Source organism: Asterias amurensis, chromosome 6 (genome assembly GCF_032118995.1).
Source record: "Asterias amurensis chromosome 6, ASM3211899v1".
NCBI lineage: Eukaryota > Metazoa > Echinodermata > Asteroidea > Forcipulatida > Asteriidae > Asterias > Asterias amurensis.
The window spans coordinates 16753933-16770001 of NC_092653.1; the positions used below are offsets into that span (position 1 = coordinate 16753933).

The 16069-nt window shown below is 38.4% G+C and overlaps 3 protein-coding genes across 3 annotated transcripts in view; 2 read left to right on the forward strand and 1 right to left on the reverse strand.

The window, feature by feature from the left end:
• The first annotated feature begins 5556 nt into the window (after positions 1-5556).
• On the forward strand, positions 5557-9219 carry LOC139938273 (adenosine receptor A2b-like). The gene is made up of 2 exons (XM_071933686.1): positions 5557-5779; positions 8393-9219. The coding sequence occupies exons 1-2, from the start codon at positions 5557-5559 to the stop codon at positions 9217-9219; spliced, it is 1050 nt and encodes a 349-aa protein (XP_071789787.1).
• A 632-nt stretch (positions 9220-9851) lies between these two features.
• LOC139938762 (uncharacterized) lies at positions 9852-11751 on the forward strand. Its single transcript, XM_071934381.1, has one exon. The coding sequence runs from the start codon at positions 10420-10422 to the stop codon at positions 11380-11382; it is 963 nt and encodes a 320-aa protein (XP_071790482.1). The 5' UTR covers positions 9852-10419; the 3' UTR covers positions 11383-11751.
• Positions 11752-11874: 123 nt separating this feature from the next.
• The window catches only part of LOC139938761 (transmembrane protein 116-like), a 45019-nt gene continuing 40824 nt past the window's right edge, over positions 11875-16069 (reverse strand). Inside the window, exon 13 of the mRNA XM_071934380.1 lies at positions 11875-15478. Coding sequence (XP_071790481.1) covers positions 15221-15478 — 258 coding nt within the window. The 3' untranslated portion in view covers positions 11875-15220. The remainder of the gene's footprint in view (positions 15479-16069) is intronic.

Sequence of the window (16069 nt, forward strand, 5' to 3'; positions counted from 1 at the left end):
AAGTTCGAGCAGTTGACCATTTGTCAACCACTTGTCAAATGTTCCATGGTTACCTTGTAGGTACCATGCAAAAGTGCCCAATAGACCCCTTGCATAACGCAAAACGCTACAGAGATGCTGAGCTCACGCACAAGAACAGCTATCATCCAATCATTTGCCTCCTTTGACCCCAGTGATGAGGGTGCTGTTTGACCCCAGTATGGGTGCTTTTTGACCCCAGTGAGGGTGCTTTTTGACCCCAGTGTGGGTGCTTTTTGACCCCAGTGAGGGTGCTGTTTGACCCCAGTGAGGGTGCTTTTTGACCCCAGTGTGGGTGCTTTTTGACCCCAGTGTGGGTGCTTGTTGACCTCAGTGAGGGTGCTTTTTTCACCCCAGTTGGGTGCTTTTTGAGCATGTGACATCACATGCAAGGGGTCTATAGACCTTATCGCAAATACCAAAGTGCAAGCGCAGACTGTTGAATGAGGTGCCTTGTGGGATAGATATGGATCAAATTTGGATACCAGCAAGACCACAATGCACCCAATTCCAAGCTTTACGCGCGCGCCCCGGTATTTGCGAAAAGGTCTATGGTCGACTTAAGTCCCTTGCTTGAACTTGACCTTGGAGGCCACCAACTGCAGCACATGCTACACGACCACTTTGGTAGCACAGGAGTACATGTGTGAACATTGGTTTTTGATCCACAAGAAAAACAGGTGAACATTGAAATGTAGAATATTATATTTGATTTGCTTTATGTGTGTATCTACTTGCCAGGTAGAGTTTGTTCTGCAGAAAACTGTCTTTCTATATTCTCCTACAGCGGTAGATTAATCGGATTGTTCGACAGATTCTCAGTTCTGAAAAGAACTGTCCTGCCTTTTAACTACAACCTGTGCAGAAGGTAGAGTAAATTGGCTGGGACTACTACTTTCTACTTTAGCTTACAGAGTCGTTATAACTGCACTATACCTCAGAGTGAGTTCTTACTTCAGAGTGAGCTTGCTCTGGTCATCGTCAGGATATGTATTGATACCTCAGCATGCAATGCCTAAAATCATATAGTGAAATGGAGATTGCATGGCCCTTAGGAGAAGAGGCTGTTGGAAAGGAAATTGTGATTTTCCTTTTAAACTTATTCTGATACTTTTACCTGTTGATAACTCAGTTACTTAACGTGTTCTGCCTTTGTTGTTATGAACCTTCGGGTGAACCTCCTTGGCTGAAGATAACAGCGAGTATAGACTGGATCATCATGTTCGGAGAAAAACAGAATCTGCATAAAAACCTGGAAGAAAAAATGTTCTAACAAAGTTAGCATTTGTATCATCTGATGCCATGTCTAGGGTAATATGGCCGAGCGGATAAGAGCACCGAACTTCAGCAGAGTGTGGGTTCGAATCCCGGTTGTGACACTTGTGTCCCTGAGCAAGACACTTAACTATTGTTGTTTCTCTCCACCCAGGGGTAAATGGGTACCGGTGAGGGCAGAGATGGTTCTTGTGATTGATTTAGCCGTTTATGATTTAGAGTAGCGCATATCAATCTTGCACAAGTCTCTAGGGAGCTGAGATGGTTTAAGGTGTCAATTAATGCCCATTGACCAAAGAGCAAGGGTCCATGCTCTGTGGGTTAACTAAACCAATACAAAAGATACTTGACCAACTATATTGCCTCTGCTGCAAACACCTGCAGTGAATGACCTCACAACCTCAGGTCATGCATCAGAGACATCAAAGGGAGCCAAGTTCTGCAATAGTCATTGCCATTTGGAACCTGCTAAAAGATTGATGCTGCTGATGTAGTGGTATCTATACCACATTATCTGAAGATATCAATCTGTTGAAGACAAAAAGAAGGTTACATGTCAAGAGAAAAGTAAAGGGTCTAGGTACTTTTTGCAGGACACAAAACACATTGTTAAACCTCGATAACAAATTGTGAAGTTTGATTGGTCGAGAACCAATCACATGACGTGCAACAAAAACCCATGTACCATGGCTAAGGATGCGCTGTACGAAACACGCGAGTTCGAGGGAACATGTGAAGAATTGTTTCGTATTTGAACTGTTCGTCTGCTAAAACTATAGTTAAACTATGCATTACTCCGTCGTAATAATGTTTGAAGTTGACAACAGAACTTCGAGAAGAGGAATAACAATGTTACCAAGGTATAACAAAACAATTGTTGCACGCTGTGACTGGGGTCTATGGGTTTTGTCCACCCTTGGTGTACAAAGCGCCATGGATCCCGTCACAGTGTGCAACAATTGTATAATGTCCACAGACTTACATAAAACTTACACAACTATATGTTGAAGATAGTGATGGTAGAAAGCTTCCCTTAAAATATCACTTCCTGAGGTGCGGTAGTTTTTGAGAAATGAGTAAAACAAGTCATAAAAATAATTTCCGTCTCAGGAGACCAAAATTATTTTAGCATGTAAAACGTAATTTCGTGACATTGTTTTACTAATTTCTCAAAAAGTATAGTACCTCAGCAAGTAATATTTGACGGGAAGCCTTTTTATATTATTATCTTTAAATAACCTGTGTAAGTTTAATGTAAATCTGTGGATATTGTGTTTTGTGTTCTGCAAAAAGTACCCTAATCTTGTTAAAGCTGAGGAAGGAAAGGTCGTTGAAGAGTTCAGTTAGTCTTATCTCTAGGCCAACACTATCTTACCATTCATACATACCCAGGGATTATGCTGTCATCCTTCTCTTGGCTGATCACTCTGCACCATCAAGGAGCTGACGGATCCTTATTATGAAGTTCTCCTTTTAGCAATTTTTTTATGTTTTTAATAAGTGGTTTGGGGAAATTATTCCCTACTAAAATAGATTTGCAGTTTGCAAAACTACATTTTAAACTGCGAATTATATATTTAATTTTAATTTTATTTTTCTACTTTGCCAAAAATGTCACAGAAAAAAAAATTGTTTTACATTTTCAAAATTCAGAATTTGATGTAATGCAGATCTCAGGATCAAATAATAATTTAGTAAAGTCTAAATTGTTTATTTAATACTCTTCAATCAAACATTGATCATCAAATGAGTGTTCTTAGGGGAAATTGGGAAGCCCAACCCCATTTTATTTTTTATTTTACTCTAAAAATGTATATACCCAACCCAAATTTATTTTTATTTTACTCTAAAAAATTTAAGAGAGCTATTGCAAAACTTTAGTTGAAGTGGTATTAAGTACTTAATGCTTTATAAATTTTACGTTAGAATTACATAATCATGACAATAAAACCTAACATGACAAGTGACGACTTGAAATTTCAACACCGAAAATTTCCAGATTGACTAGTCTTCTAACTAAAAAGCATCATTGGCTTCGACCAATATGCAAATCAAGATACAGCCCATAACAGAGTGACATCACCTTGAAACTTAGTTAGGGACAACATCAACAAGTTTGTAGCAGATCTTGAAGTGGACATGGGTGTACAACAGGGGAGGGACTCTGCAAGAGAACGGGTTAGATCTCCATCTACCTTTTGCAGTCTTCTTACTTGTTCTCTTCGTCTTGGTCTCCATTTAGACAAACTTGGGGTATCCGACCGCCTTTCATTTTTTTGTCAATATTTGCATCGCATTTCAAAAAGGTCAGCAATCAGTGTATTTGTTGCTAGTTGCATAAGAATAGTGGGTTTTTTTTTTTTTTTGTAGAAACAAAAACACCACTGTGAAATGTTACTTTTTGTATCAAAATCATACTTTTTTAATCAAACTGTTATGTCTTGAGCCCCTAAAAATTTACCCTTGTTTTCGGCACTAGTGAAGTTACATTGAAGGTGAGATTGGGGGAATTAGATCACCACTAGCCAAACTGCATGATCTTTATCGAGTTCAACTTGAAAAGTGGTCGGTCGGATACAGCAATTTGCCCCTACCTTGGTCCATTGGTGTCCTCTTGCATCCAGGTCCACAGACAACCAGCACACAGAAACCACACAATCCATAGACAACTGCATCTCTCCCTCTGCTGAATGCGGGAGCTGTTCACCAGCTGGTACCACCTACTCCATGCCTCACAAGTCAGCGTCAGTTTCCTCGTCTAGCTCTTAACGTTCTTGTCTTTGGAGCACCTAAAAGAAAGGTATTAAAGCAAAAGGGTAAACATTGTTGATTTCATTCAATAAAAATAATGTTTTGATTCCTCAAAATACAGTTTTATTATACAAATTATTTGTTGTTTTAATTTATTTACTTATGTTTTCTTAGTTAATTATTTTTTATTAAAAAACAACAACATTTATTTGGGAGGGAGGGGGGGGTAAGGGTTTTTTTAAATATGTTGTTATTTTTTATATAGTTTGTATTTATTTTTTAATTTGTCAATATAAACCACAAGGGGAACTGACTGGGTAAATTGACTAGAGTGGGACTCGAACCAATGACCTCCAGATTAGCGTGCGAGCCCTCTACCAACTGAGCTGACTAGCCCTATGTTGGCAGTGTCCCTGTTTTGTGTTAGGGACGGACGGATGGTTCTGCGACGGTTGTTCAGCTAGATGTTGTTGTTTTCAGCACAACGAAGATTCATCCCAAGTACTGTCGTAGAAATTGAGGGACGACCATCCTCAAAATCCGTCGTTGAAAACGAAAAGTCCCTAATATCTTTGTTCAGGGGTGTCAGTCAGAAGCACTTATTTCTTTAAGGAAACTTTTTTCTTGATTGTTAATAGTTAAATAATTCAGAAGATAATGATGTGATCACAGCATTCTTACACAATTCATTCAGAAGATAATGATGTTATCACAGCATTCTTACACAATTCATTCAGAAGATAATGATGTGATCACAGCATTCTTACACAATTCAACAATTCTTCTAGATACCAGCGCTTTATAAGATTTGTTATTATCATTATAAATATGCGGACAGGCCTCGGGGCTCCTTTAAACATCTATACTAAACAGACTGCTGGAAAATTGACAAAATTATGAAAAAAAGAGTACAGCGCCCTCAGTTACTGGGTCTAGAGCCGTGCGTGGTTCGGACTGGGGGAAGCATCCTGCCACCACATTTTTTTTAATTTTACACATTTTTACAAAAAGGAATACCTCATTTCAGTAAAAATGGTGCCACCACTTTTTCATTCGATATGAAATAATATAGTATCAAATTTACCTAATTTACCTTTTTTTCTCATAACGAACGAATGAAATATTGGTGGCAAGATGAGGAAACCTTTTCGAAAAATATTATTTATCTTCTCAGTTTTTACCTGTCTGTTTAATGGGCTCCGTCGGTAGTTGTCCATTGAACCATCGCCGTTGAACAAATAATCTTGTACCGAGGCAATTTGTCTGTAAATTAAGCTCAACATATCCCAAGCAAGTAACGAAAAAAAAACATGGAAAATGAAGCTGTGTACGACATGCTGGCTTGGCCTTTCAGTCACGTGTTTTGGATCTGCAGTCGGAGTTCTTCTACCCACCAACCACTCGCGTGCTCAAGGCACCCAAGTTGTCTACTGGGCCTAAAAGCAGGGCTCGAAACAGTGAATATTGCTCCCTTTCTGCAAATTTATGTACAAGATACTTCCTACTGTCAAAATGGAAGCTAAATTGCAGAAGTTTCTGCATATTGGCAAAGCTTATAAGTTCAGTTCATCAAAAGAGCGGAGTCCAAGTCCCGAGAAGTGCTGTGTCCAGTCCATGAGGTCCGAGTCGTTGTGCAGTACCGAAACCCATGCGGTGTTAAATCACGCACAGTGCATTGAAAACAGCGCGCCACACAACTCCAATAGAAGAGAAGTTATGCAGGTTGCCGTATGCTGTATGGAAATCATTCTACTTATGAATAACTTTTGTAACCGTTCATTCCAGGTTTTTATCCTGCTTGTTGTTGCTACGCTGAAACGCTGAAAAACAGCTATTCCAACAGCTTTTCTCCATACACTGCATTTTGTGGGTTTTAATCATTTTAATGTGGGGTGGGGGGTGAGGTTTTTGGGGGTAGGGGTTGTTAGAAAAACCTACCCATATTTTGACATTGTTTAAATAAGGGGACAAAGTATGGTGAAAAGTGTTTCAACTAGTGGTTTAATCCCAACGAGGCCTGGTTCTTGATAATTTTACCGAGACGAAGTCGAGGAAAGTTATATACAATTCAATACAATACAATACATAAAATAAATGCATAAGTTATAATTGTTCAATGATATCTTTCAACACAGCACCCCTCCAGCTATGAAATGGTAAGGCCCTCCGCCGCCCTCGGATTACTCCTTATAAGGGAATGCTGTGCATGCGCGTTGCGCGTACCGCGTGATGTGGCACAACTGTTTCAGCCGTTGCTCTCGATCAATAGGAATGAAGAAACTGTCTTATAAGAACATGTGCAAGCTCGCGTATCACAAACACTTTTACTGGTCATAAACAAAGGTTTATACACACCCACGTGACGCGCTCTCCACCAATAGGAATAGCGAAACTGTCTGAGGTTGACCAGGTCACTTTAACCGAGCCAGAAAGTCCAATGCGGACTCGGTTGAATCTCCCATACGTCCGCGTGACCCGAAGTAGCTGACATGTTTTGTCATGGAAGAATAAGATTTTCGTGATAATCAAACTATTCAATGTTACGCAGGGGGCCAGCTCGGGCAGTGGGAAAGTTACTCGTCGGAATGTTACCCGACGTCATGGTTACGTTACCCAAAATATCAATCCTCTGCTCAACTATATGGGGAGTCTCAAGGCCCATCGAGCGTACTCACACTCCAATCAAAGGCACCGCTAGTGTAATTTTCCAAAGTCACAATCAAACGATAAAAAACCACAAATTCCGTTCAATATGAAACACACTGATTGAATATTTCTTCGAACAACAACTTGTTTAATGCTCACTCACTGAGCTCGGCATCTGCGCACCTGGCTATCTCTTTGCATTATACATTTTGTAATACAATGTATAAGTGCGCGGGATAAATCGTCCAATCACAGTCCAGTTCGCAACAAGTGCACTGCTAGGTCTAGGGAGCGTTGTCCTTCCACGATCCGGCGGGGCCACTCCAACGCACTGGCGGGGCTTTCGACCAATACGCAGAGCGTACAGTTTGTCCTCGTTACAGTAGCAATGAGTTCAAATAGCCCAATTAGTTATACTAACTTTAAACTAGTTGCACTACCTGACAATAATTTTGTATATATCCCGCGTTCCTTGGCGAATACAATCTATAGGCCTAAATAAAAAGGGGAAAAAGGTGAGGGATCCATAGTCAATTGAAGCATTTAACAGCCTGTCCACAAGTCAATAACTACTGAAGCATTTGCAGTAACTCTTTTTACCAATGCAACTTGAATTTGTTATGTGCCAAGAAGTGGGACGTTTTGAAAGGATACCAAGTCCATGGGCATAACTTAGGACAACAAGGTTTCTTTTGCCATTCGTGAGCCATTTCTGAAAGTTAAACCATCACGGAAGTATGTCTTTGTGATAATTCTAGAAACCAAAAGCAATCAGTAACGCCATTTTTTTTCTCCAGCGCCATTTTATTGCCTGTGGCCGGCATTTTGTTACAGTAAAACAAGTATTTTGTGTGTCGAAGAGGAGAGCATGAAGCCACAAACCCTTCTTGAGCACCTGACATTTTCAGATTTATTGTGCTTGAAAAGCAATGAAGCTATTATTGCATTTCTGAACTATCTATAAATCAATGCTGAGCTTCTGCTTGTCAGGTATTCAATTTGGGGAAAAGTCTATGTGCCTAATAATGCGGATAACTGTTGCAATCACCTATCAAACAAATTATATCACTCACCTAAATGGCATTTCTTATAAAACTGAAAAAGATGAAGAGCACTCTCATCAGTACAGAGCTACAATGAACACCAGCAGAGAGCAGACTCTGTGGCTGACCATCTTTGACTTCTTCACTATAAACTTATGATTGCTGTCAATATTGAAATTGTTCTCAGTAAATATGTACGGCTACCAAAGTATCTAAGCATTTACAAACTACATCATTTCAGTGAAGAAACTGAGCAACATCAATTGATGTTGACAATTCAAAGACTGTTTGCATTCGCCCATCAGACTGAAGAATAACTCCTTATCTTCTGTTTGTGTGATCAACACATGACGTGAGAAAAGATCTTGTTACCGCATATATATACAGTTTTTCAATGATGAGTGATCGACAACTACCAGCATCAGTTTTAGGATTGTAGTTGATATTTCTGCAGCAAACGCCGGTCTTTAAAATACTGAACATGTGGAAATTTATCATTGTAACTGTACAAGCAACTGTGGGAATAATTCTCAACACTCTAGCTTGGCTGGTCATCCTTCGCACCAAAAGCCTTCATAATATAACAAACTACTTGCTGGCATATCTTGCTGTTGTTGACAGCATTTTTTGTTGTTACTTTATATTGCTCATTGCCACAGCTGAGAGCCATTTAACAGAAAGTTTCATTGGTAGAGAAATCTACTGTCGGACTGTCAAGAGTGGCTTCATAGGGATATTAACAGCCTACTCATCAAGTTATGCTCTGTGTCTGGTGACCTATGAACGGTATATAGGAATAGTGCATCCACTGCACTATCCTAGAATGATGTCCGCTAAAAATGTTATTTGGATCATTTTCATAGCACTAGGGATGTCATTTCTATTTTCGAGCCCACGTTTGTTCACATGGAATGCTAGCAATGATAACAGCACGCTTGGTTGTGAAGTTTCTGACTCATTTAACTCCTTGGTGGATGTATCATCTGTTCTCTTCTTTCTTTTTGCCTACCTGCTGCCCATCCTTTTCATGAGTTGGGTTTACTACAAGATCCAAGCCACTCTCAAGAGAAGTGCTCAACAACTCCAACAACAGAATGTACAAGGAGCAGCCTTTGAGCTTTTACAGGTCAGACAGAATGTGATCAGCATGCTTAGAATTGTCATGGGTGCATTGGTTGTTCTGTGGACACCACTTACTTTCTCTTTAATTATCTGCTTACCACATGCAATGCAAAAATGGTGCTCCACTTCTTCAGTCACATTACCTATTGTGTTCCCACTCATGTACAACATGAATTCTGTGATCAATCCAATCATTTACATCTTCAAATATAAGAAGTTTCGAAAAGGTCTTCAAGACAAGCTGTGTTGTAGCATTGGCGGACATCTAAGGCAAAACCGGATTGGTGATCAGATTGCTATGAATGAAGGAAACGCTGTAGATGAACAGCAGGAGACCTCAATCACATCAAACCATGCACCATAACCATTCTTTAATCCTTCTCACTTTGAGTTTGTCTACACAGGTAAAATAGTTGTTTTATTCAGACATTTGTAAGTAAACAACAGTGTTTCCAAATTTTCAGCCCTTTTGATCCAGCCACTCTTAATAATTTTCCAGTGGAAAATGAATTCCTACAAAATTATGCATTCCAATGTGTTCATCATAAAGTATTGAACAATTGTAAACAGAGAGTAAATGTGGATGATCATTCATCTGAATTAAAAACAGGGTTACATTCTAAGGGTCAAAACAGACCGATGCATTCTAAAATGATAACCTAGCTTGACCCATTCCCGTTAGCTTCACCCTCATCACTGATTAAAGTGACTGAGTAATGGTTCTCTGTACTGGACTCAAAACCGTTAAAGGCACTAGGCACTATGGACAATTACTCAAAACAATAGCATAACAAAAACTTGGTAACGAGCAGTGGAGAGCTGTTGGTAGTAAAACACATTGTGAGAAACGGCTCCCTCTGTAGTTTTGGAGAAAGTGACAATTTCTCACTCAAATAATTTAAAACTTCAGTTGAATCCTTTTATTTAGACTCTGAAAGCACACAGTTTGCAACATGTTTTTTTTTTCCATTATTATGCAACACCGATGACCAAATTTTCATTATTTTATGCATTATGTAAAGATACACCTGGTCTTTGACAATAACCACACTTGTTATTTTATGCATTATGTAAAGATACATTACTGGTCTTTGACAATAACCACACTGGTAAAGTGCCTTTAAACCTTACGCCCTCATCAATGATTAAATTGAGTGAATAGTGGTCTGTACTGACCTCAATTCCGCTAAGCCTTTGGCATGGCTTCTAACCCCAGAGTACAAAGAGACTGAATCAAAAGCAGTCAAGCGAACAGGGTTAGGTTGCCACTATCCCTATTTGTATATTACTTATTAATATAGTACCAAAATACTAAACTATCTACTTCTATTATTTGCTTCATTATACATTCTGCTTATTAAAAATTCATATTTGGAGTGGTCTCGGTTATTAACTTCAATAAACTCAAAGGTGAGACGTCATTGTCACACGTAAGAATCATCAATCCGCATTTGCAACTACAAACAGTCGACATAATTCAATGGGTAAGTGTCAACACAGGAGTTTACTTTTCTGAAAACTGAAAGTCTTACTCAGAAGTACACATCAGTTTTTTTATTTCATCATGTATACCTTTTCAGTAATTGGAGTACTAGTGTTCACTTTCATGATGGGAACTTCTCAAAGTCGGCAATGGCACACTCTAGTTTTCTACTCGCTGAACAACCATGCTTTGACAAATCACACCTATCAATGGAAGACTGTATCATCTCCTGTGATCTGTGGGCGTGACTGCTCTTATGATGCACAATGTACATCATTCAACTATTGCATAAGAACCCATGTTTGTGAGTTAAATAATGGCACCAGTGTTAATAACCCAACCGACTTCATTGAGTTGCAGGGCACGGCCTACTTCGATAAAAACTTGGACAAAACATCAGTTTTTTCTTCTGATAACCCAGGACACAGTAGTCCTAATGCCTATAGCAGCAGTTCTGACAGCGACAGCAGTTCTTATGACATCAGCAGTTCAGAAAGCTACATCAGTTCTGATAGCGACAGCAGCTCTTACAGCGACAGCAGTTCTGATAGCAGTTTGAGCTACAGCAGCTCTGATACCAACGGTTCTGATAGTGACAGCAGCTCTTACAGCGAAAGCAGTTCTGATAGTAGTTCGAGCTACAGCAGTTCTGACAGCAACAGCAGTTCTGACAGCAACAGCAGTTCTGACAGCAACAGCAGTTCTGACAGCAACAGCAGTTCTGACAGCAACAGCAGTTCTAATAGCAACAGCAGTTCTGATAGTGACAGCAGCTCGTACAGTGAAAGCAGCTCTTACAGCGACAGCAGTTCTGACAGTAGTTCAAGCTACAGTAGTTCTGACAGCGACAGCAGTTCTGATAGCGGCAGCAATTCTGATAGCAGCAGCAGCTCTGATAGCAACAGCCGCTCTTACAGCGACAGCAGTTCTGATAGTAGTTCGAGCTACAGCAGCTCTGATACCAACGGTTCTGATAGTGACAGCAGCTCTGACGGCAACAGCAGTTCTGATAGCGATAGCGGTTCTGATAGTAGCTCGAGCTAAGTTCTGATAGCAACAGCAGTTCTTATGATAATAACAATTCTAGCAGCTCATACAGCAACAGCACTTCTAATAATAATAGCAGATCTAACAGATACAGCAGCTCTGGATATCTACAGTAGTTCGAGCAACGACATCGGTTCTTATGACAACAGCACTGCTGTTTAGCTACAATACCAAGATACCACAGTTCTCAGTAACTCTAAAAATAAAAATAAAAAAATAGAGACCTGGAGTTTCCAAGACGACTAATTTATGATGATTTGACTTTGGCTTCGCTGAAAGATGTTTGGATGAACAGCAGATTAAGTGAGGACATCTTGAAGGCACTGGACAAGTTTGGTTATATTGTCAAGGACCAGTTGCCTCACTTGGCCTCTTCAAATGCACAAAATAATTAACAAATCGGTAAAACTTTGGGCTTAATTGGTCATCGTAAATGAAAGAGAAAAATGAAAGAAAACTCCATTATTGCACAACACTTTGTGACAATAAAAGGCTTCAGATGACTGAAGTATTTAATTATTTAAGTGAGAAACTACCTCTTTCTCAAAAAATATGTTACTTCATAGGGAGCCGTGTCTCACAATATTTTATACCAACAACAGCTCTCAATTGCTTGTTACCGAGTAAGATTTTATGGGCCTTGATTAATAACATCTCAAAAAGCTGATCCTGTGTTTAAAAAAACAACACTTTTATTGACTTAAATTTTATTAAAAATGCAAACAAATGCTAAAGGACACACATGTCATGGCTGGGGATTCGAACCCACACTGCTGATCAAAAACACCAGAGTTTGAATTTGGTTAAACCGCTCGGCCACGAAACTTCCACATTACCGATAGGCTTCATCTCAGCTCGGTAAGGATTTTAGCACACAGAAGGACTGTTTGTTTCCGTATTCCACTCATGCTTTTGCGATAACTGATATAATGTTTCATTCTGTTTAAGTAACACATTTAAAAAAAGAAAATGATGAAACTATACATTTGTAAATGTTTTTTTTAGTAAAGTTTTTTTCTATTTGTACAATTATATACATATTGTATCCTTACTCTATGGTATAATACAGTTTAATACATTAAGGCAAAAAGATATATGTTCAAATTAACAACACACAATACTCAGTTCAAAACTGTCCAAAGTCTTTGATCAAAAATTAATCGTGTTTAGCAATAAATATTTTTTACTGAGATGTAAATTACAATTACTTCAGAGAAGAAGCACTTTTACAGGTTCCATGATTTGGCTTGTTTTCTTTTGGGAAATCCCCAAGACCTTAACGCTTGTAGCTAAACATATTTACTGGGCTTGAATGTTGTTCAAAACCAGAATCTAAATGAAACAAAACCTTAAACTTGTTAAAAAACATAGTAACTGTTGTCTATGGGATTTGAGGCATGGCATGGTGAGGTATCAGTATATATTTGGTTTGCAGTAACACTGTGTGTATCTACTGGCTAGGTATATTTGTTCTTTGAGAGCTGTTGCCATTTTAACAAGCAGTAGGACAAGCAAAATTAGACATATCTCATTTGTCATATAATGAAAGATACACAATTACACAGTGAGGTATTATTACTCAATTGAAAAACAAAGTACCACTGAAGTAGTCCTGTCAATAGTTTACAGCCCTTGCATTACATGCCTTGGGCATGTAGCCAAGAGTCAATTTCAAGCCCTATAACTATTCTAACATAATCTGGGTCCAATTTCATAAAGACTTTAAAGGCAGTGGACACTATTGGTAATTACTCAAAAAATTTTTTAGGATAAAAACTTACTTGGCAACGAGTAATGAGGAGTTGTTGATAGTATTTTTAAACATTGTGAGCAACGGCTCCCTCTGAAGTAACGTACTTTTCGAGAAAGAAGAAATTTTCCTTGAAGTTGATTTCAAGACCTCAGAATAGGAACTTGAGGTTTCGAAATCAAGCATCTGAAAGCACACAACTCCATGTGACAAGGGTGTTTTTTTCTTTCATTATTATCTTGCAACTTCGACGACCAATTGAGCTCAAATTTTCACAGATTTGTTATTTTGTGCATATGTTGAGATACACCAAGTGAGAAGACTGGTCTTTGACAATAACCAATAGCTGTCCAGTGTCTTTAAAGGGTCTAGGTACTTCTTGTAGGACACAAAACACAATGTCAACCTATTTACACCACAGTTCCACAGTTTGGAAACAACTATAGAAATACATCAGTCCCCCAAAATGGTTGTATAGACGAAAACATAATAACTTTATCATCAGCCAATTTCAATTTCAAAATAGTAGAAACAATTACATACATTGCCTTCATGAAGTATCCAATCCGGATTTAACAGGGACTTGAGCGATTGGTATTTAAACTTGTTTATAATAATATTTAAACTATTTTATAACATATTTACTTACCATTAAAGTAACATTGATATTTGTACACATATTAATTTTTCCTAATTGTTGATAAAAAATGAGGCACCAACCTCAAGGTTTTGAAAACCTAGAAGACACTTCTGCCGTTGACGGTGTGCGTCAAAATGACAATACTTTGAAAGTCATGTGTGGGAGTTTCCTTTGATATACCTCCATGCTACAATAACGCGGCTATACAAATTGGAGCGTAATATGAGTGATGAGGTAACAGAGCATTTGGCAAATCTCTCTGAAAAGCACTGGATATTGGGGTATTCAAAATGCTTAGTTTTACACAACCAAATCTATTTATACTCATGTGAACTCATTTCCTTAATAATTGAAAAACATTTTAAATGAATCCAGCAAAGATCACGACTTGCAGTGTTTGGGGTTTTTAATTCAAGTAATAAAACAAAAAACGGCTGGAAATAAGGCTCAGAAAAGAGGGGTGCCTGTGAAGAATTTACAAATGTATGTATTTAATTTACTGTCATGTACAAAATCATATGTACAATACTTAGAAAAAATCATAACTTCAGTGACTGGGTTTTCACTAAGGATGTGAAATGTTGTCAATATTGTCAAAAACAAATGTTGGAACTGTCTGTACCTGGCAAAAAATTGGCAAAAATTAATCTTTTAATGGCAAGCTATTGATACATTTCTGAACTATCCTCCCCTATCTGAAGATTAACAGCTACCACATCTAAAACTAATCTCTCCATCATCTTCTCTTCTCGTTCACTTATAGGGAAGCTTTAAATGTGTGTAAACTTGAAACCCTTGAAAACCGTAAGGACAAACTGTGTAGCTATTTTGCTTATTCAATCGAATTCCATCACATGTGTAGAAATTGGCAACCTTCCCATAGAAACTGTCAGATCAATTTAAGACACACCAACAAATATGACCCACCCAGATGTAAAACAATTTGCTAAATTCCTCAAATCGTCAGTCTGTTAAATGCCTTTTAATATAGTTATGTGTGTATATATAATAATTGTACCTACTGGTTTTTTTTTACCAATGTATTTTTGCCAATGTATATAATAATAATTTCTTATTTGATGTCCTTTTCTTCGTTAACTTTGTTAACTTTGACTTAATGTAATTCTTTTAACATATTATGATGTTGACATGTGCAATTCAGTTTTTTAACTGCGAGTCATGTTTTAATAAACCATTTTTGAATTGAATTAAATCGTATTGAAAGTTGGCTCTAATTATTAGAGCGCTGAGAATATTTATCCAGCCGTGGATTTCACAAAACTCTTCCAAACTTAGGATTAATGTTAGGACTTAGGACGAGTAAAAGTCGGTATCCTTAGACGATAGGACGCATTGAACCCAAATCCTAGCGTTTCGTGAAAGCGGCTGCAGATCCAGAACTAGTAGTGTAAGATTCATAGGGCCCCTGGGTCAAACGTCATAGGTCAAGCTGAACTACTCCTAGCGTCAATCAGCGTAGGAGGAGCGCTGTGTATCGACGAGTCCTCAGAGAAATCAGAAGTCGCTGACCGACGACTGATGGGGGTTATTGATGCAGATGGGAATTTAGAAGTGCCGTAAACACGATACGACTGCTTCAGAATTGGCTTCAAGTCTTGAGGGGGCTTGGCCATCCTGAAGCTGGTTCGAGTCCAGCCGTAGACCATGCAGTTCAGAAAGCCTTGACTCGGTGCTGTGACTCCCTGAAAACAAAATAATCGAAACAAAACAGTTCAAAATATTTTTCCCCAGAAAGTAAACAGTTATTTTAAATAGATACTTAAGAAATCAAAAACACTAGTGTCAACTCCTTGGGTGTGTTTTCACTGTCGCACCCAATATTTGTTTCAGTTGAATAGGCCATCACTAAGCTTGGGCGATATCAATTTATTTTATTCATGATATATCGCCGACAATATATTGCGATATTCAATATAATCGCGATTAATTAAATTTGACATCATCAGTCTTCAAACTTCCAGTGAAAATGTAGAAGAGACAGTCATAGCATAAGAGAGGTGTTCTAATGACCTATTCTTCTGGTTTTACTCCAAACCTATGGGGCGCAAGATGTCTCAGGTAGGAAATACATCTCGATATTGCGATATATCGCGATATACACGATATCGCGCTATATCATTATTTCGATTAAAACCAAATGGATCCGACAATGAAATCATTTCCAAATTAATATCCCGATATTGGATAATATCGTGGAGCTTAGCCATTACTGGCCAATGACTGAAACAGTAATTAGGGACAGCCCATGTTATAACAAGATCGCTGGGACTCAT

Excerpts from the sequence above, each read along its gene's own strand:
- LOC139938273 (XM_071933686.1), top strand. The coding sequence starts at position 5,557 with ATGGAAGCTAAATTGCAGAAGTTTCTGCATATTGGCAAAGCTTATAAG. Across the intron at positions 5,780-8,392 it reads TATGCAGGTTGCCGTATGCT|CTGAGAGCCATTTAACAGAA; the intron begins GTATGGAAATCA and ends TCATTGCCACAG.
- LOC139938762 (XM_071934381.1), top strand. The coding sequence starts at position 10,420 with ATGTATACCTTTTCAGTAATTGGAGTACTAGTGTTCACTTTCATGATG.